The following is a 22,699-nucleotide window of genomic DNA, read 5'->3' as shown; positions in this document are numbered from 1 at the left end:
AAAATATTCCTTAGCATTTGGTGGTTAAGAGTGTTTTAAGTGAAAAACATAAAAAGAGCCCTCTTTTAGGGCACTTTTGCCATAAATAGTATAAACTCCTTGAATTGAAAACTAAGTAATCAACTGTGATTTGATGCAAAACAACATTCAGACTTTTCATTTCTGGAAGAGAGATGCATCATGGAGGAAAGCTCCAAGTAATAATAATACTGATATAATCGTTCTGTTTCCATCTGCTGGTAAAAAACTGTACATCAGAATGTCTCAGGGAGATGCAGGCATTCCTGCATGAAGGAATCTTAACAAACATAACAGGAAGCTACAAATCCTGTTAAATTTTTTGTAGGATATCTGCCAGGAACAGGTTTGATTATCCATATATACCTTTCATAAAAATATATTTAGCTTAATATTTGTCTTCATGGCTAGAAAAGTAGCTTTTTTAACTCTCAGATAACTAATGCCTGCCAAGTATACCAAGATTAAACAGGAGTGCAAAAGCAAGGCATTTTTGCTATCTGATGAAATAAACTTAATACAGTCAGTCCCAGGAGAGAGTTGTAGCTGACCTTGGGAAGTTTACATCTTGATAAATTGATACATCCTGCTCCACAAGATGTTTTTTGCAGACATCAATGAAAAGTTATATATATTTTTAAGCCTGTAGATATTTTTCATAGTGAAGACAAGACTTTAGAGCAAGAAAATTATTGCTTTCTTGATCTGATCTACCATAAAACCCTACCACTGTAGGCTTCTTTGGACTTTGTTACAGTCAAACAAGATTCTTTCACAGAAGAACTCAGAACTAGTAAAAAAAAAAATAAAGATAGATCTATTGCTATTTAAACAGTTGACAGTCATTTGAATTTTACTATCTACAACACAGAAATCATGCTTACCCCTACATCGATCATTTGCATTTGTGAAATTAGCTAAATGCAGGGAATAGGTCAGTAATGAAATGTGAACAGCTTAAACGGACCTAAATTAGTGTCAGGTAAATGATACCTTTGACCTTCAAGGCTCACATAAGGCAACGAGTTTTAAAAATTAAAAACAGAAGAGGAGAGTAGAGGATGGTGCCACTAGATGGCAGTGCTCCAAAGAATTTAGTTTTCTAGATTTCGAGGACTAAACAAATTCAGCAAGGAATTTTGGTATGGGCTTCTTTTTAAACTTTAACTCTCTTCATCTCCGGGGAATGTAGCTCTCAATGTAAAAATTTCTTCCCAAAAATTTCTACTGATTCGTAAAGCTCAGACTCACCCTCAGTTTCCTCAACCTGTTGGCTACTTCTTTGAAAACCAAACCTTTCTCTTCTTCAAATCCCATCCTCCCACAGTTTCTACAGTTCATCTCTCCTGGTCCCACTCCCACCTAATTCCTTACACTTCCGGAGTATTTCAAGAGGTTCTGTCCCCTATTCTCTTCTCTTCTTCCTCTATTTCTAGTAATGTTCTAGTCAAAGACCATGTACAGTTTCCCTCTCCATGGTAATGAATTGGAGCATGATGCGTCACTGTGTTCTGCACCAACAAAAAATCAGATGATCTTCCTCTTAGGGATGTCAAGCTGCCAGTGCTAATTCAGCAAGGCTGAAAGATAAGGATCTAATGAGCCTTTCCCTTTTCAACCTTCATGGCCTCCCCACTACTTACTTTCTTCATCACTATCGCTAGCATCCCATCATTCACACAGACTCAGAACACAGGTATCATTCACAACATTCTAAAATTAAAGTATTTTTCTAATCTCTCTACAAAGCTAAAGTCTGGTATCTAATTTCATATCTCGCTTGCTGCAGCATCCATTTCTTTAGTCTAGACAAGCATCACCTTGTTCTGTTCACATTCATTCAAAGCACTGCTGCAAAGATCATTGCTTGCTTTGAACGTTATCCCATTCTTTGAAGTAATAGAAAAAGAGAAGCTCATTCAAATATAAGATGCTCCTCTGCTTTCAAAGCTTTCACAGCCTTTCCTTTTTTCTCTCTAGATCAGTAAAGCGATAACTTCTGTTTTTGTGACTTCTAACTCCAACACTGACTTCTGACTCCATCACCAGTTTCCTAAGTTTGAGGTTTTCTCCTTTTTGAAAATCTTTTTGCCCACCCTCATGTTGCCCCTCACACCTGAGAAAAGCTCACTACAGCCATCGATCTATTCTCTCAGAATTTCCTTAAATCCTCTTCCACCATGACCTGCAAAACAGTTAATGGCTGGGTTACTGGTATGCTGAAACCCCTGCTTACAATGCTGATCAGTGTCCTTATTCTCACTGAGTCCTTATATTCTCTGTCTGTATCTGTCCAACAGACAGAAAATGCTGCTGAATCAAAAGCAAAGACTTCAGTTATGGCCATGAATGATATTCATATGCTACCCAAACTCCTGACAGAAGCAGAAGCTCACAAAAACCAAAGGAAAACATCAGGGCCTAATCATATACCCTGAAATAATGCCATCCTTGATGGTTAGGGTAATCTTGACTACATCTAAAGAATTCAATGACTAAAAACTTTCATAAGGTAATCTATGGATTCACGTTTTAAGGTCAGAAAGAAGCATCATCATTACCCAACCCGACCTTCTAAATAATACAGATAATAAAATTTCATCAGTACTCCTGCATCAAGCTCACAATTTGCTGGATGAAACTCAGGATATACCTCAGAAAGAAATCCAGCTTTGATTTAAAGGCTGTAAGTAATGGATAATTTCATAACCTGCTACTTTCATTGCTATACATTGAAATCTTATAGCTACTCTCAATTTGTCTGGACTGAAACCTCAACTACTGGGTCTGTTATGTTTCTGTTTAGCAAATCCTTTTGCGTCAGAAACTATACCATGCAGGTAACATATTCAAACCATCTCTTGTGTAAAACCAACATGATGATCTTTTAAAGTGTCTTAATACAGAACTGGTATTCAAGAAAAAGAGAGATCACATACAAGAATCAACACTTGTACTTGCTCCCCTAGAATGGTATTTGGAACACTCTGTTAAGTGCATTAAGTGCACAACATTCCTACAAACCTTCATATGGAAGAAGAATCACAGATTTAGCCAACAGGAAATCTGCTGCCCCTCTCTGGAACTTAGATTTTTTTCAGGGGCTGCAGGCAGAAATTTCCCTCCATTTCAAATCCAGAATACAGAGCCTTCTTCTAAGGGTGGATGCATCCATTCTTTCAAGGAAGGGCAAGGTGATTTTTTTTTTTCTTTTATGAGACAGGGAAAAAAAATAAGAGTGGTGATTTCCACCTCTTTATGATAATTCATTATTGAAGCAGAGAGCCATGAAATAAGAATTCATTGCTTATCTGAGGATTCAAACCTCACTCACCATTAGATTATATGACCATTCTGGGTACAGGAAGTTGAGCTGTTGAGCAGAAAAGAATGCAAAAGTCATGCAGCCAAGAGACAGAACAAGTGGTGACATGACTATCTCAGTTGTTAGAGCACTTACTTGGAACAGAAAAGCTCTGTATAATATTTCTAATCCCAAAACTTTTTTTCTATATTATTGCTAAGGTCTCACCTCCTTTATTTTAAGGTAAACATGTTTAATTTAAAGTTCAGAGAGTATTACACAGCCATCTTCTGTTGCTTATCTTTCAAGACTGTAAAGTTCCTTTCAGAGTTACTGCTTTTCAGGATGCAATCTCCCCTCCTACAAAGGATGACCCTAATTCTCTATTCTTATCCTTATGACCTTGCATTTGGCTGCACTAAAACGCATGTTTTTCAAGTCAGCCCAGGTTAACAAGCTACACAAATTGCCCTGTAAAACTGACCTAGCCTTATCCTTATTTACCACTCTACCATTCTTTAGATCACTACAGACTTTATGAGCAATAATTTTATATTTCTGGAGCTGGTGATACACAGAAACTACAAGTAGCAAATGGCCAGTCTGAAAAACCATCAGGGAAAACTTGGAGTATTAAGGCTGCAATTCTGAATTTTTCATGTTACTATATAAACTAGAAAAGCACAAAAAAGCAAAAATGTAACCAAAGTAATAAGCAGTGAAAAAAGAATATGCTTCATATTCATTCATATGCACATTATTTTAGTGCAAAACACGTCAAAAAAAAAAAAAAGAAAAAAACAAAGATTTAGGAATTCACTACCATCAAATATAAAAATTGGTAATATAATAACATGATAAAACTGAGTAGGCTTATTGCAAAATCCATCTACATGTCCTCACTACTTCTTACAGAACAAATTTTTTTTGACAGATCTCTTCTTACATGCTGCATCAACCTCAGAAAAATTAACTATTATGCATTTTGTTCTACTTCAGCTCGTCATTCATTAAAGATGCAGGATCCTCCAGTTATCACATGACTACCTTTTACATATGCAATGAATACTTTTGACTACAAGTTTATCTAGGTCCCAGTTCTGTATGTGCTTAACTTTGTGCACGTGTTGAGCTCAACAGAACTACACTCCATTACTTAAAGTTATGTTTGTTCCTTGTAGAATCAGGATTGAGGTAAGATTGTCTCTGTGATAAAGGGCTAGTGGGTGTGTACTTTAAACCTTTTACTGTTGCAGAATTTTATATTCACAGAAAGCCTACTCTATTTGCTCAGTGTTTCTTGTTATTTCAAAGGGACCTCTTGTGAGTAGAATGAAGTATAAAACTTCATATATTTATAACCTGAATTGTGACATATAACTTAAAATATGTCTGTAAAATGCAATTTATTTTAAAAGCAAATAATACATTTTACAGTCTAAGAAAGATACAAGCCTTTTAGTACCTTTGTTCTAATTATTTTAAAACACATCTACCAAATAAGGCAATTTTTTTCAAATCTTTTTCTTTGCCACTTCTTTGCAACTACTAAATACTGAAACACTATGAAAGTTATTTCTCAACATATAATCCTTTAACTTACAAAATTAATTAAATCATAGTAACTCTGAAAATAAGTAAGTTCATACCTTTTCCTTTCAGCTTGCTCTTTCAAATAAATACATTTGGAACACATTGGTTCTTCCTCCTTATTGTCCGTGTCCTCTGCTGTAAATAAGATATTGTGACCTCTTCTGTCTAACGTATGATAAACTCTAGAAACCAGTTGTAAATAAGGAGGCAATATAAAACTAGGAAAAGCAGTACATAGACGATGAATGCTTGGATAATGTTGACCTCTGGAAAGGAAAACAAAGAAATCAAGAACCTTAATATCCATTCTCTATATTCTAAAGTACATAGTTCATCAAATACTACATCATGACATACATCAGACCATAGTATATAAATTGCTAAGATAAATACTTGGTATAAAGTGCCTGGTAATTTCTACTAAAAGTAGAGATCACATTATTTAGAAAAGAAAAACAGGTAAAAGCTAAAACATTGGTAATAATTTTGAAGTAAAAAATAAGTGCAGTAGTCACAATTTTACTTTCCCAGTTTAAGTAGAGCTTTCACTTAGTGCACTGAAGACTTAAACCAAGTAATGAAGATTTACAGCTTAAATTGGGTATGTGAATAAATGTTATGTTAAAATGTTACACATACGTTCATCTGCAAATTCTCTCCCATGACAGAGTACCTTGTAAATACCCTTGAAACTTTGAATTAGTTTTATGATATGCTATCAGTTGAACTTCTTCCTAGCTTTTCAATTCAGCTGTTGATTTAGAGGAAACACCGGGTCTTTGACTATCTTTGAAAAGTTAATAACTAAAAATTCTACCATTTAACCCTCCCATCTAAGTTGTACTGAAGATGATGAAAGTCTACTGACTTCCATAGGCCATGGATCAAATTCTAAAAACAGTCTCCGGCTACTGTATGAACTTTAAAAAGTTAATAAATGTCTAACATGCAGACAGTTACAACGTGAAGAGCAGTATACGGAAAACGTCTGAGATGTAAAAAACTCAGAAATGGCTCCCCAAATATATGCTACTTTTAATTAAAGTTCATAAGTGCCTTCATATTTTAAGAGAAAATCCCAAATTAAAATAGTTAAAATTCCACTTTGAAATTACACTGAATAGTTTTCAGGTTTAACTATTTTTCTGATGTTTTCCTGAGACAATGACACTTTCAACAACTTGGTTTTTTGTTTTACTGAGAACTATGCCTTATTGTATGAACAGATATTATAAAGGGGAAATCAGCGAGAACTACAAAATGAAGTAAGGAAAAACACAAGACTGATTTATCATGCAATACATATTCAAGTTACAAAAACAGTATTTTATATTTGCTTTTCTGAAAAATAATGACAGCAAAAAAGTAAAAGATAAAAATCACACATGTAAAGAAAATAACCATGAAAATCAGTGTAATATAACAGAAATTTGACTCACATTCAAGAAATTATCACATCAAGTATATACCAGATATATCTCTGTTGCATTAATATAGTTTGAGTCCCTAAGTTTATAGGCACATGACAACCCAACAGGAAAGAATGCCAATAAATCTTTATTTTAATTAAAACTGGTCAAAATATTTTTTTTCAAGCCATACAACTTTAATATACAGAAAAGAGCCTAGTTAATTCATGCTTCAACAAAACAGTTTCACCAGATCTTACAATCCAGTCTCTACTGAAATCAGTGGCATTTTTGCCTGAATGAGAACAGGGTCAATGAAATAAAATGTGAAAGTTAAACATAAAAATTAAATATCCAGTTTGAAAAGCAACTCAATCACACAATACATGAGACGGATTAGGATTTAAGGCATGCTTACAGCAACCCCATTTAATGCAAAGGATTTTTTTTTTAAACTAATTGAATATATTTACAGCATAAATGGAAGTAAGTAACTGGTTTGGAGTGTCAAATCAGAGATCAGTGCTTTAATAAGTAGATCACATTAATTTAAAATTAGAAATAAATATTTCACACTGTTTTTTTAACTTGATAGAGAGTATATAATCTTCATAAATGTTCTTAGTAGTTTACCTCAGGATGCTCTAATACAGTTCACTTTCTCTGCAATGCAATTACCACACAATTAAAACAAACAAACAAACAAAAATAGACAGCAAACAGCTTAACTTTGAACTTACAACATTTGGAGTGATTTCTGTAAATGATGGCAGGCAAAATAATTCTGAAATTCTCTAGGAACTTTTTTCTTAAGTTTGTAATTTAATTTAAATAAATAAAAACAATTTGAATGTTATTTTTATTGCATTATCATTACTGCTCTTGTATAGAAGTTTATCATTTCATTGAATGAACTAACTGAATGCTTTATCAATGTAAACTGAAATATTTGGGGCATGCTGCAGGTAAAGGTGAATGTTTTTACAGCACACACTCTCCTAAAACAGACTATTTATCATTCTTTGAAAAAAGGGGACATGAAAAAACAATACGATGTGTGTGGCCTACATTACCTTCACTTAATGCACTAAATATGGGGTTTTTAGAAAATCGTGCAGTTTCTGCACCATTGATAATCTGACAGTAAGTATTTATTGAAGGTAAAACACTCATTGTCTGTTGACACTATTTGTTTTAATATATAATCTTGCTAACCAAATGATCTTTAAGCAATGCAGATAAGCAATGGCATGCAAAGGGTCACTTAAATGCCAATTTGACTGTTTCATAAACTTAAGCATTCTTTTCCCATGACTATTCTCAGCTACTTAATTGAAAGTATTATCCATTTACAAACTTTAGGCCTGCCATAAAAAGGCTCTCTTCTGTATCCAATAGACCTTTCAGGACCCTAAGAACAACAAAAGCTAATAATTAAAGCTTCTTTTTTTTTTCCCCCTTTTCTCAATAGAGAAGTGAAGAAGCAACCTATGGTACATCTAAACAAAGCTATCTATAAAGATCTTATTAGCAGTGAAGACCATAAAACTGAAGAGTCTCACTTCACATGGGATGGACAGGATCAGTTAAATTAGGACACAGTCTGTACTACTTTTGTAATCTGCACTTCTACTACAGAATGACAGATACAACCTACGACAAGAGCAAGGTAATAAGCAGTTGTCCTTAAATTACAGCTCTCCATGTAAAATCTCCTGAATTTCAGACAAGCACTGACTGTAATACAAATTCAAGTTAATGAATTTTTAATACATCTTCTCTATTTAAAGATGATGACTTACAGCTGGCATTGCTTATATTAAATTTGTGGTATTTTCCATTGTTTGTTTTTAATTATTTTGATTAGATTATGCTTGGAATTGCATGGACAAATTCAACCCCCACATAAGCAACTTCAGTTTCTGCTGCAGTCAAGAGAAGTTTCATCTGCATACAGCAGGACTGAATAGGCCCTCTAGATTTTAAAAACCATAAATCAGAACTATTTCAAGGAGATAAACAGAAAATTAAAACTAGAGAGACCAAACTAAACTTGATAATTTAGATGAGAAATTGCAAGTGTTCAGATCCAAATTTGGGGGGATGGCATTATTTCGTCTCCAAACTTACCTCTCATGCTATGCACTAATAATATATTTTCAGTATTTTTCTTATAATAATGAAAGAAGATTAAAAAATTACTTGACATTTGAGGCCTGAGGAAGCAAAGATTGTTGCAAGTCGTGTTCCTCTTGTAGCTCTTTCTGAACTTCATCTGGTTTAATTTTTGATATTGCTTTTCCTTCCACCTGTAGCGCATCCGAGGCTGGAGCCTGAAAATGTTCATGAACAGAAGATAAACACAGTGTTACAAACTGATAAATTATATGGATATTATTATTATATGGATATCCCACTCTGGAGTAGAACAAGGAGCAATGGCACACAAGCAACTCTGACCACCAAAAAACAATTCAATTAAACTAGAGTACTTTAGAACTGCTGTCACTACACAGATCACAGCAGCACCCACAGCTATTCAGGATATAGAATAAGCAGAAAAGTGTGATAAAAATAAATTTCCAATGTGCCCTACCTAACCTGCATTTCTGAATAGTGTATAAGATAAGTTTATGTCAATATATTACAAAGAGAATAATCAAAAAAGCATAAAAATCATATTACTATTCAGAACTATAAAACTTAGAAGAGCATGAATACATCTAAAATTTGTATTGTCTTTTTAAGCAAATTCTAACAGATACATATAGTTTAAAGGATGACATTTTTAGAAAAGTTTCTTCAAGGCTATGTTTATTAAATACAGGAACTTCAGCAGGAATACAAATGTAAGGAATTCCTACTGTTTCCATGCACAGCTGCTCATTCCTATTTATTAGAGCACCACCTGCTTAGTTGTGCCAAAAATTGTTTTTCACACTGCGAAATAGATCAGAAAACTGATCCACGTTGAAAAAAAAGTTAAAAAAATGCATGGAGGGAAGGTAAAAATTAATCTAGATCTCCGATTCCCTTTGTAGAGAGTCCCTACATAGAAATTTTGTCGGGCACAGCTCACTGTAATCCAGGAGTGAGCAAACAGCAAGGAAAAGGAACTACCAAAGTCATCATTGCTGCCAAAGTGTCTGCATCTGCTTCACAAACTCAGCTTCGGAATCTATACCCTTGTGCTGCGTTTTCCATATTGCGATGACCTCCAGAGGTCCCTTCCAACCTCAACCATTCCACAATTCTGTTTCCTGCAAACTGTTAAACATCTTCCTAAAACAGACTAGAAGTGCCATCAATAAAACGGATTCTTCTGAACTCCACTTAAAAGATTGCATACATAACACAACAAAGCACATTCCACAAATTAAAGTATAATCACAACATAACACAGACAGAAACAGAACAACACAGTGGGGGAAACAAATTTTAAAGTGCTTTGTCTTGAAAAAATTTTCTCTCTAAATATGAAAAGTAAGTCCACTTTTTTGCCCAGCTCCTCCTGATACACCATGGTAATTACTTCTGTAAGACTGGCTAGCTTAGTTTATAGGAACCCAAATAACACAATTGTTGTAACCAAATGCTTTTCTAATTAAGATTTTCCATCACATATCTGGTTAAATGAATCACAAAGGCATAAGATTTTACTCTTCTTTGTTCACTCACATGCTTTATTTATCCCAGAATATAAGTGGGCACAATGTTTATGTCTACTGATAACTTCAGCAGTATTTAAGTTCTTAGAAAAAATCACTGCATGAAAAAATCATGGAAGTTTATAGTTCATCAACAAGCATATTAATCATCAAGTAAAAGATACTAAGAACTGCAGAAGATACCTAAATGAGTCACTACCTTCTGAAGAGGCTTACTCAAAATTAAAATGGTTTCATATATTGTTAATTTATTTTTGAAACCAACACCACTCTTTATATCAGCACATCCATGAAAAAATATGAAGGACCAAAGCCAGGTATTTGATGTTTACCAAAGAAACTGGAAGTCAATCAAAATTTTACATAGAGGAAACAGGCTAACAAAAATAAGGAATACAGAAAAGTCTGAAAGTAATACGTCTACCTGAAAATGTATCATTAAAATGAGCCAAATATAAGACTATGATTTTTGCTTTTGAATGTCAGGTAAATGTTTCTGTCATGATCTCTTGTCCAGTTTAAAGAAAAAAAGTAGCCTGATTGGATGCATTGCCATTACCGGCTTTTGGAATGCCCAGATACTCGAATAATTTGAAAAAAATGCCATGTAAATGATATCCAAAGTAACAGAAGATACTCAACAACACTTGTCGATGTCTTAGACACCAATATGGCTAATGAAAACCTCCAAAACTAAAATTAGAGCAGCTACTATTTTAAAATCATAAGCCAAAGTTCTGTGACCTCATCTTTTTTGTGAAACAGATCATAAAGGGGGACTTTAACACACTCTTGCTAATGAATTATGGAGACTATACTAAGTAGAGGGGAGATCCTTTAAGCTTAAAATCAGAGAACTTGAGCCAACACACTTACTATTAGATGGACATTTTAAATGTATGTAATCTCATATTTTATTTCATTTTCTTTGTAGAAATACCAGTGAACAAACACACAACTTTTTATTCAAAATATTTATGTAATTCAGTTACAGATGTAACATAAAATTACAATAACTAAAGCAAATATCTGTTTTTTCATCTAACTGCTTTGTGTGTCACCAAATTTGCAAGTTCATCTGCCCGGCCAATCAATTTATCTTGAAGATGCATGGGCCCTGCAGCCCACTAAGCAAAGCAAAAGATGTCACAAAAACATGCCAAAGAATAGTGTTCTATAGAAATACTAATATACAGTACATTGCTGTTACTCTATAGAAATACTTCTGCTAAGGATGCGATAGAGCATTTAGCTAATATATATGGGTTCTTAAAACCATTTCTCCTTCCTTTTCTAAAATTTTGTCTCCATTATTTTTTCCATGTGTAAAAGTGAAAGCATGCACTTTCAAATTAAATAATATATTTAAATTGCATAGTACGTGTGTTAAATGGAACCAAATATATGTTATCTTTTCAGGTGCCAATCTTGCAAACTACTTTGTGTTGTAAGATCACTGAACACCACTGATGGGTGTTGTTGCAACAATACCACCAGTGCATTACAGAAGTGGCATGCTGCCCAAAATAATACTAAAATATCTAAACAACATCATCACAGTACCCCAGTACTGTTTAAACAACTGGGAAATTGTTGGCAAATAGTATATAAATTAGAAGTGAAGTAATAAATAATCTTACTATATTCTGGAACATTATAAAAATTACCATCAGTGACATTGTGCTGTGTATTGTTCACACATCATTTAGCATATTTAGTTTAGTAACCAACAGATCAACTGATGTTGCAGAGTATACTCTTAAAACTACCTGCAAACACCATTATTAATATTAATTATATAAATCATTATAGCCAAGTACAGATGGCACATGAGATTTCAGTTACCACAGGATTAGAAACATTTCTAAACTACAGACAGACAAATATCATAAGGAAAATTTCAAAACACAATATTTTTTCTAATTTAGCAGAATTTTTAAAAAGTAACATAATTTCATTTTCATCCATTTTCTTCAACAGAACTCTAACCCATCTAACAGAAATTATTTTGCTACCACAGAAGTTGCTAGGAAATATGAATTCTTAGCCACAGAAGAATGCCTGCTAACTGGAACTGCTCAGCCCAGCATCACCAGGCCACTTAGGGCTCTACTTCATGTCCACTGTAGGCCTATTGCAGAATGCAGTGCCAGGACTGATGGGAGTTTCTGTCACCTCCCTGTGACTCATTCCCAGGGATCCCCTGTCCCTTAGCCCTTCAGGGTAAGCTGTGTGCATCTTTGGTTCTTGGCTATCCTAAAAGTGATCAGGAAAGTTGGTTGCTAATGCTCTGGAATTCTAGGTGTGTGTCTACCTCTCTCTATTCCTTTCTCCATGCAGCTTGAAGGGACACAATCAGGGCCAAACTACAGTCAGTAGGAGGAGCTGAAGAAGCAGCTGAAGCAAGGCCCTTAGACATTCAGAAGGTTTCTTATTTTGGCTAGACCTCTGGGTTATGATGACTAGACCTTGAAACAACATACTCGCAAATACTGGGCCATCAACAAGCATCTCACATGGGTGTCTCATCCTCTTTTCATTTCAGTCCCTTTAACTCCTTATTTTCAACACCTGTATCTGTCTTCCCATGCAGCTTATCCAACCTTAAGATCATCTCATTTATTCAAGTTTAGGCCAAGGCTATCTGGTATCTCTGCACATAACACTGCCTCATGGAAATATATCCCATTCTTGGTTGTCCTTCTCATTATACCATTGTAAACACAAATAGTGTTATTCTGTTTTACGATAAGCATATATAATAACTTTAAGGCAAAGTAATATTTACATTGAAGCTGCAGAAGGAACAAGGTTAGTGTTTTATTTCAGTATCTGGTTATAGCCTTGCAATACCAGAATGCTAGAAACCGACAACATATGGGAAAAGACATTATTTGGTCTTAGCAACAAATTTTTCCTCTGTGGTAGTCTCTATAAACTTGATACGTGTTCACTACTGAAAATCTAAGCTTTATAGAGTTGATATTTTAATGACAGTTTTTGTCATGTGTGAAATATCACAAAACCAAAAGGATATTGAGCATTATGCCATATTCCAGGAAGGCATCCACTTGTTAAATGTAGATTAGGATTCTATTTATACGTTGTTTCATTTGTAATCTTCTTTCCAATCTCATAAAAAAAAGCCTAACCCAACATCTGACCGAATGAACCTTAATTTGTTTTTTCCTCTAACCTTAAGCTGCAAGACCAGTATGAAGACCTGTTTTATAGAAAATCTTCTTTTAAAGGGCAGGTGGTAAAGAAACAGCTTGCAGACCTCTGTATGCTCTAAAGCATCAAAACCTTAAGCATGGGAAAACTAATACTATCTCACAATAGTACTAAACCTGCTTACCTGCTTCACCTGCTTATTATATGTTAACAGCTCATCTTTAGGCTGAGATTCATTTTCTGCTGCTTGAGATTCTTTCTGAACTACTGGTGTCTTCTGAGGGAAAGGGGGAAAAAATGTAAAAGGTGAATGTACAGTATTTTTTTAAAGACACTTTTGTGCTCCCTGAAAGGTAATTCAGTACAATATTTATTATATGCAATTATTCTTTCATCATCCATGCATTTTATGAAGCACCTAGAACATTGTATCAATTTTCTCTTAAGTCAAATATTTCCTCAACAGCTAACTAGATTTCCAAAAATAAATATAGTAATAGGCAAAGGACCTCAGAAATTTATATCAAGAGATCTATGAGCCTTTAAAGCAAATAAATCATTAATGCCTCTAAACATTAAGCAATCCCCCAACATATCTAAGTTTAAATATTTAAATTTTAAAAACAGTTTGAATGAAAGGCATAGAATGATGGGCACTAATACATGTGACTATAGATGAATGTCTTACAATTCCATTGCCCTAATCGGCATGCTACTTAATAAAAGTTAAATTCATTATATCCAACAGCTGGAGAATCAAATCCCATAAGAAAAGGAATGAACAAGACACAAAAGGGAAAAAGAGAAAAATAAAGGTATACTTGTGATTTATGAAGTACCAAAATGTTTTTAAGGACTATTTCATTTCCTTCCCAGTTTTATCAGTTTAAAATATGAACTACGTATCTTAACAACTCTGCAAGCAAACAGAAGCACTATTAACTTATTATATTTTAACATTCCTAGATAATGCAGAATGTTACCAGGCTTGCTTGGTGAAAACTTGGCAGGACTTGAGATTCAGTTTTTATTTCCTCATGTTCAATTGGTGCCTGTTGTATAAGCAAGAGAAGAAAACTAGTGTCAAACAAGAATGCTAAAAAAAAAAAAATTATTCATACTACCTTACAGAACAAAACAACATCAAAACAATATATATGCATAAATTAAAGTTTGGGTCTTCATTACACAAATTAGCCTGAGAGCAACAAGTACATTCAGAGACAAATGATCTTAGGCTCATCTTTTTTTATGCAAACATTTATGCACATGCTTAACTCTTTACTATAAATAACTTCTCCATGGAACTACTTATAGTAGAGAAGTTTAAAAGCTGAGTGCAATTTTCAGTTAATCATTTTCTCCACAGGAGAAAATTATAATTGCTTCACTTGCAGAAAAGTTACTACAAAATTTGAAATCGTTCTTAGTTCCCAGACATACTATTCTTCCTCGTCAAAGGAACGGTTCAGGTCCCCTTTGGTTACAGTATATCCATACAAAAAAAGCAGAAATAAAACGCAGCAACAACTCTCCAAATAGATGGTAGTTTTAAGGACAGTGTGCTTTCTAAGCACCTGGTTAGCATACATGTACGTAATCCAGCACACACGTACTTTACCGTATGTGCCATACACTCACTGGCTTGAGGAACCAAGTTTTAAAGAAAATAGTAATAAACAGAAGTATCACATCTAAAGTACATTTCATTTTAGAATACAGTTCTTTAAAACTGCTACAGAAATGTTAAATATTTCTAGGGAAAATATTTCAGAGCCACAAGTTGATGCAAGAATGCATTAAAGCTATCAGTTGAATACATGTTAGAAACAGTCTGTCACGTCACAAAAAAATCCTTTGCTGGCACTGCAAATGCCCATTTGCTCTTTTAATGTAAGAATCTTCCACACAGTAGAATTTTTATTCCTTTGAGTGTATTGTCCACCTAACAATCTAAAAATATTAATTTTTTTTAATGCCTAGGACTTTTTGCATTTAACTTTAATACCACGTAAGAAGCATACTCTGAGCTGCAACATTTTTTTCCTTGCATATTAGAAAATTAAAAGGGAAAAAAAAGGAGTCTCCAGGCCAACACAAAGTGATAAATGCACATACTACCACAAAAATGTAAACTATAAAGCAATAAAAAGCTACGGCCTTGCAGAAGATTGTACATGTTGGTGTTTTGCTTTTAACCAAAGCCTTAGTAATTTATCTACCTTTGACAGAAAAGACAGCTTAAGAAAAATACAATTCATATTACATATTTTTTTTCATCACCATGACAGCAAGGAACTAAAATAGAGGAATGTAGTAACAACTCAGACTAAAAGGAACAGATTCAGCATTATCTTCTCAAGCTATACCAAACAACCTTCCTCCTCTTTGCAACACATGCATATTTTCAAACATGGTGATTACCATGGACTATTAATTATTACAGTCCATCTTAGCCAACTGTAATTCTTTTCCCATGCAAGTTATTATCCAATTCATGGAATCAGAGAGAAATTTTCACAAAGCCTTTCATTGAACCAGACTGGATCAACTTACTTTTCTAAACTATTGCATAATATGTAAATTACAATTTTACATACTAATTTTCCTGTTCTGTCAAAACCAACAGAATTATATGAGCAAATATTATCTTAATTTCATTTTAGACATCTGTACATGTTATGTGATTGCTTTCCTTTGTTGGGTGCAGTGTTTTCTCTTTTGTCCACTCTCCAAGGGAGAATCACAGGCACAATGCCATTCTGTTATTTTAATAAAATTATGTGTACTGTCTATATATGTACTGTGGGCTGTGTGTTTGCATTAACAAAAACAATGCCAAAGAGGTGTGATCTAACTTTGGGAAATAAAAGTGTTGAGAACTGTGGCAACTCTTAATTCCTGTGGAAATCTGTTCTTGAGTGTTCTGCCCATTCTTGAGGAAGCTGTTTCCTGCACTGATATTTTAACCTTGTGATGGAAACTTCTACTGTGCCTTTTTAAAGCTTTATTAGCCATAGGCTTCCTCCTGCAGGTGTAGAAAACTATCTAGGTACCCAAGCACCTTGATAATTCACTAGAAACTATTTTAACATTTTCAGTCATTTTGGTATGTCTGTGGTATCCTTTGTAGCTGAAAAGACTCATTGCGAGTCCTGACATACAGAAAATTAAGTTGTTGTTGTTGTATTTAAATATTTTCATCTGGTATTTCTTTGATTCCTCATTTGATAGTTACATGCTATTAAAATAAATTATTTTCCTCTCTGTTTTGACAAGTCTCTATCACCAGTGCAGAAAAGACCCTGATAAATGACAAAACAAAGTCAATCTACACGTGTGAACATACAAATATTTTAAAACATTATTTTAACATGGTGAATTTATACAAGTTATTTATACACAAACATAGCTAATCACCCTGTACCCCTTTGACAAAGCTTGAAATTCTGGGAGATTACAATCTATCCAATAAAAAACAATTTGTTCTCATATTATACAGCAGCTTACTGATCTACTGAAGATTAGTCTCCCATTTTGTTAGACTTCAGGGCAAGATAGTCCTTGCCCCATAAAGCCTGTAGCATTTTTTAAGACAAGTATAAATGATGTGGGCCTAATGATCACAAGGAACTGGAAAGTGATTGTTGATAAAACGTAACAAACTGCACAACTGGATTGTTCTTAATTAGTTGCACTGGTAACTTTGAAGAAATAGATAGATTTCAGAAGTCCACACATGTAAACCATCTACTCAACATCTCTCCCTAGGCAGTTTCTTGCAACATTATGAAAATAAAACATCTTTAAAAAAAAAATATCTAAAGTAATACGAGTTAACTGTTCTAGAAAAAAATTTTCATGTATCCAGGAGTGGTAGTGTCCACCCCTGAAGACTGAGCAGCTCTCTTCAGCAAGTGGCAGGAAGTGCCATAGCCTTTGCCATGATCAACCTTATAATGTGTGCTTCCTGAATTAGCAATGTAATAGCAAACTAATAATAAAAAGCATCATGGCCTTGATTTAGCTACATTTTAATGGATGCTAAGACTTTGAGAACATTCCACAAGCCACCTGTAAGCAGAAAATAAGAGAAACAATAGGAAGAGTTAAGGTTTTCACCACTTAAAGAGAACTAAATGAAATAAATTGAAGTCTCCTGTTCATTTCCATGACATTTAGAATACACCTTATAGCACCTAAGGGGAAAAAAATTAAATATTTTCAATAAGCCTCTTAAAAATAGTTTTATCAGAAAGCAGTAGATAATCTGTTTATCAGAAAGCAGTAGATGATCTGTTGCATAATTTTCATATCAGCTAAAATATAAAGAATATATAGAGCAAATAATAAGTGAGATACTGTAAAGATATGAGCAAATACTTGTTTGTATTTGCCGACAGATAGAAAGCAAATACAAGTCAATCTCTTCCTGAATTTTAACAGTAATTAGTCTCCATCAAACCACTTTAGGGAGAGTATTAATGCATTACAGAGAAAATCTTCTCAAGGCCTCACTATTGAGATTAACTGACAAGAGCTAGAAATGTTTTTTTAACAGTACAGTATATTTTATGTTGGCTTGCTGCTAGTATGGTGCACTGTGTAGTCCTTGTTTAATGGAAGTATTCAAATTTGATGTTATTTTTCGAGAACAAAAATGTTGTTCATTTAGTTACCACCCTCACAAGCTCTTCTGAGGTACCAAAGAACTGATCTGCTGAAAACAGTAACTAAAGACGAGCTGCAGGTTCATCACCAAGAAGGCTGCACATCAAGCTGAATACCAAGAAAATGCATTTCCGAAATGAATATAAACACCCTCCTATGGATACTAAATCCAACATATAACTTAATAACTCAATATACTTCAGGGGTAGCAACAAGCCTCAAGGCAACTAAATTACTCCAGGCATTGGAAATTATATTATTCTTATAATAAAAATTCTACTTTTTAACAGAAAATGTGGTAGGAATCATTATTCATAACTGATTTCCCACAAAAGAAACAGGGCTAAGTACTAACATCCCACCGAGCTGGCATTCCATTCCCCAGATAATGCTCTTTTCAATGGGGAAGGGGAAACAGCGCTCAGCCTCCACAGCAATATCATAAGCTATCAATGCTAACAAGTCATTAATGCAAGTTCAAGAATAAGATAAAGAGAACAGAATATTTTTTTTGTAAGAAATGAAAAACACATTTAATTCTGAGAGCTTTTTTCATTTTAGTAGTTCTGTTCTTTTCCTAGGTATTTCTATTTCATTTAAAAGAATGCATTTCTTACTTCATTAGAGAAGGCAAGCCTTGAAGCTCAGTGTAAAGTAAATAAACCATGCATAATGATAATAAAGAATTGCTAGCGTCTTCATCCTATTTATGAGGTCACGGAAGTTCAAAAGACACCTGCTGCAAATGCCTTGGATTAAAAAAAAAATGTAATCAGCAAGGGTCTCATTCATCCTCACTGATGTCCATATGTCCATACCTAAAAAAACATTAAACAACAAACAAACAACAACAGACCAGAAAGTCATCACCAAGTTCAAATTTTCATTTTACTTTGAACCTGACTGATGTAAGTTTTAGAAATAAAGAATTAAACATCACAGTACTCCAGAGGTCAGATTTTCAAAGCTCAGAGCCCAGCAGCTCCCACTACAAACAACAGAAAATCAGTTCTCTTCAATTTTAGAATATCAGGACTTGCTAGAGGCCAAATTTTGAAAAATCTTACCTAGAACATAAGACACGTTTATAAAAGAGTAAGAAAAACCATGCAACTCAGCACGTTACTGACCACTAATAATTATTTCTGGTAAGTTGAACAAGAAATGGTTTTCCAGGTCCAGGATCTTCTCTAGCCCTCTTCCCATCTGCCTGAAGTATTTTTGTAACCAAATGGCAAATTTCAGCCAGACAAAGAGAACAGTCCCAAATAATTACATTCCTAAAATACAAGTCAAGCAATGAAGAGGGGTCATCTCAATGCTGCCACACTGAGGAAAGTCTTCTCTGATTTCAATCCCAATTGAAATACACCAGAAAATATACAGAGAGTGGGACACACTGTGAATGCCTCAACCACACAAACAGCTCTCAGAAGAAAATCAAATCAGAGGACATAAATCTACTGGAAATGCAGTTTCAGACTATTGCTGCTCATGGACTTACACATTTAAATTAACTCAGTTCAGGATTCTTTTTTCTCCCAATTTTTGTATTTAATCAAAAGACAGTCAATCTCACATTAAGGGAATATAAGGTACTACACTTACATTCTACGAGAGAGACTCTCTGATCATAAAAGGTAGCACTTTGATAGTTGTGGGAAACAATGTTCTTTACCACCTCCTAAAACACAGGTTCATACGCTTTTCATCAGTCTTCCACACTTCCTTGCAGAGGCGGTTGCTGCTGAAAAGGAGTAGTTCACCCTCCATGGGTCTATTCATTCCATGGCATCCCTAACAAGTACTAGCATGAATACCAAGTGTGATAGTGATTTTTGTGACATAAGTTTCAGCCCTCTTGCAACTAGAACAAAACTATCAGTCCTGCTAAGAGAGTTCACAGAGCCATCTGATAGTAAGTTACTAGTCTTGTTAACAAATTAATCAGCAACCCTCTGGTGAAAGTGTAGGAAAGTTTTCTGTAGCATCTACCTGATGCCTACTACTACTGATATCTGCTGCTGTAATTAATTGAAGGGACTCTCTTACAGCTGCTTACACAATCTACCTAACTGTGAAAATAAAGAATTTGTCTTATCAAGACTTCACAACCTAAACAACAACTAAAAGAAGCAATACTTCCAACAATACCCCAAATGCATTTAATGCACTTCTTCATCTGTCAGACCGGAATATGTAATCTTAAAAAAGGGAAAGGAGAGTAAAGAAAAAGGTGTATTAAACTATAAGCAGTATAATAAAAATAACATCCCACAAGAGCTTATGTTTTAATATATTTTTATATTGGCTCATTTCCATTTTTAAGGGACATCAAAAAAACTGGCAGAAGAAACAGTGAAGAATATTCTATGATACATTAGTGTCTTTATCCATTTGTTTTGTCTGGCTTCCGTGTTGTAACACATTGTAGGAGCTGGAAAAAAAAATATACAACTCTTATAAAAGTAATATTTACCCAAGAGAAAAATATTGCTCTTGTTCTGGTTCACCTACTTCCATTTTTATGTTGTAGTTCTGGCCAAGAACACTCTCCAGGAGTTCTTTGATCGTCTGGTCTGAGGGAGATGGAGAAGTAGACTGCAGGGAAGCAATTATTTCACCAATAGACCTTGCAACCACTTTCACAGGCAATGCTGGTGTGGAAATAGGCTCTTCAGGTTTGCTCTGCTGGAAGTTCTTCTCGTATATTTTTGAAGTGTCTGGTCTAGTCACATCTCTTGCCTCCTCCAACTGTTCTCGAGCAGACCTCACACTTGGCTGCTTGCTTCCTTTTCTCAGCACTCTTCCCGATTCAACACCTAAATCTTGTTGCTTTGCTTTTGAAATCACTCTGCTTCTCTTCTTACAGCTTTCCCTGGTTATTTTTCCCTTTCTTGAAATACTTTTGTTTTTATCAGAATCTGTAGAGCAAAATTCATCACCATCTTTAATCACAGTACCTATTTCTTCAGTTTTATCTCTGTTTAAATTCTGGAGATCCATCTGTAGCATACACACTCTATCCACTTTACTAACAGCTTTTGTCTTTTCTAATGAGATTGGGGAGCTATTAACATGAAAATTAGACCTGCAGTAACTTGGCTTCTGAGGTGGTGCTGGGTGCTTGAGCATTACAATTTTTTTAGTGGTACCTGCAAATGATGCTATTACTGGCAGTTTTACAACTGTGCTTTCATGACTACAAGTAGCATTTTCTCTGTTAACTTTTTCAGAGCAACTTCTCTGATTTTTGTCAGCAATATCTTCTTCCACAGATTTATTTCTCTGAGTCATCACCCTGAGATCGGGAGTTTGTTTTTTCATGTCTCTTACTTCAGAAGATCCTTACTTTCTGTGAACTTCAGAACACCCAATGAATTAATTACAAATATTTTTATTTATATTCATGACAGGCTTATGTGGACTCTTTGACCTCTGGGGAGGATAATGTTCTTAACTGGTGCTATTGATCCAGCGTTAAATCTTCCAATAAGGGCTAAATGCTCACGTTTCTAGGAGCAGTAACTATTACTTATTTGATCTTCAGACTATCCCACTGAGATTCCGTGCATATAGAGTCATGTTCCTTAATCATGTTCAGCTCTTCCACATAACTCAGTCCAAAGTGCTCATGCTTTCTAGCAATTTTCTCCTACTGTATGCAGCCTGTAAATTCAAACAGAAATGAGTTTTTGTATTTTATATACCAACACAGAACCCAGTCTTACAAAGACTACTTCATTTTGCTAAAGGCCCCATTGATTTTTAACAAGACTGTTCTGAACACGTATAATTAAGCACTGGCAATGGCTATCAGCATTTTACTCGAGGAAACAAGTGAACCATTTCTATCTCTGGGAGCATAAACTGGGAGCTGGACAGAAACTCCCGAGGAAAAAAAAAAAACTGAGAAAGGATAAAGCTCAACGCTTTCTCGAAGTAACCACAAGAAGCTTTCCACCTACAAAAACCAGTGACCTCGGGCCCCTCCAAGCCCCCCTTCTCCCCCTCGAGCAGGCAAAGGGCCTCCCTCCTCTCAGAAAAGTACCTCACAGCCCGGCAGCGCCCACAGCCGGGCCGCCGGCAGGAGAGGCACGGCACGGGCCAGCGACCCCGCCACGCACCGACACAAGCCCCGCGCAGGAGGCCTACTAGTCTCCCCCCGCACGGCCTCGGGGACGACAACGAGCCGGGCCCGCAGCCCCAGGAGCAGCAGCAGGAGGAGAAGGAGCCGCCGCCGCCGCTCCCACTTGAGGAGGCGGGCGGGGGAAGGACGCGCTCCGTAACCGCGCGACGAGGGTCCCGCTGGGGGAGAGAGCGGGGAGCGCCGGCTGCCGGCCCCTGGCGAGCGCCCCCTGCCGGCGGGGAGGGCTCGGCCGGGGCCAGCCCGCGCGCCGCAGGCAGGCAGCGTGGCTGGGGCGCCGGCGGCGCACGTGATGCGCCCACCCTCCCTGCGCGCGGGAGGCGGGGGCGCGAGGTCCTTGACGGGGGCGGGCGAGTTTACTCCGTCGAGTGAGCTCGTGCGAGAAGGTCCGCGGGTGTCGGCGCCATCCGGAGACGTCGTTGGAGAGGTTGGAGCTGCACCGCGGGCTTCCGCAGGGCACGGTACGGGCGAGGTCGGTGGTGCCGCTTTAGCCTCGTTTGCCCTCTGTGCGCGGCCCCCCTTGTTCTGCTGTCAGTCAGCGGCTCGTCGCAGTTTTGCCCTGAAAGCCAAATGTACGAACGGCATTGCTGGGGATTCGTGTACCGTGTCGTGCACCCGCTTCCGAGCCGTAACTACAGATGCGTTTTTCCAGTCTGATTTTCCTAATTGTCAGTCAGCTTAGAGAGGAAAGCCTAACTCAGCTGTGTGTGACACG

At 35.9% G+C, this 22,699-nt stretch overlaps 1 protein-coding gene across 1 annotated transcript in view; it reads right to left on the bottom strand.

Annotated features, from left to right (window-relative positions):
* Positions 1–22,056, bottom strand: part of TTC6 (tetratricopeptide repeat domain 6) — a 66,101-nt gene extending 44,045 nt beyond the window's left edge. The window contains exons 1-6 of the mRNA XM_052783717.1: positions 21,889–22,056; positions 20,355–21,506; positions 14,150–14,218; positions 13,351–13,443; positions 8,527–8,657; positions 4,972–5,181 (exon numbers count right to left, since the gene is read on the bottom strand). Coding sequence (XP_052639677.1) covers positions 4,972–5,181; positions 8,527–8,657; positions 13,351–13,443; positions 14,150–14,218; positions 20,355–21,164 — 1,313 coding nt within the window. The 5' untranslated portion in view covers positions 21,165–21,506; positions 21,889–22,056. The remainder of the gene's footprint in view (positions 1–4,971; positions 5,182–8,526; positions 8,658–13,350; positions 13,444–14,149; positions 14,219–20,354; positions 21,507–21,888) is intronic.
* Positions 22,057–22,699: the final 643 nt, after the last annotated feature.

The sequence above is a fragment of the Harpia harpyja genome, chromosome 3 (genome assembly GCF_026419915.1).
Source record: "Harpia harpyja isolate bHarHar1 chromosome 3, bHarHar1 primary haplotype, whole genome shotgun sequence".
Classification (NCBI taxonomy): Eukaryota; Metazoa; Chordata; class Aves; order Accipitriformes; family Accipitridae; genus Harpia; species Harpia harpyja.
Note: the sequence above shows the minus strand (reverse complement) of the source record. Positions and strands in the feature narration are given on the sequence as shown.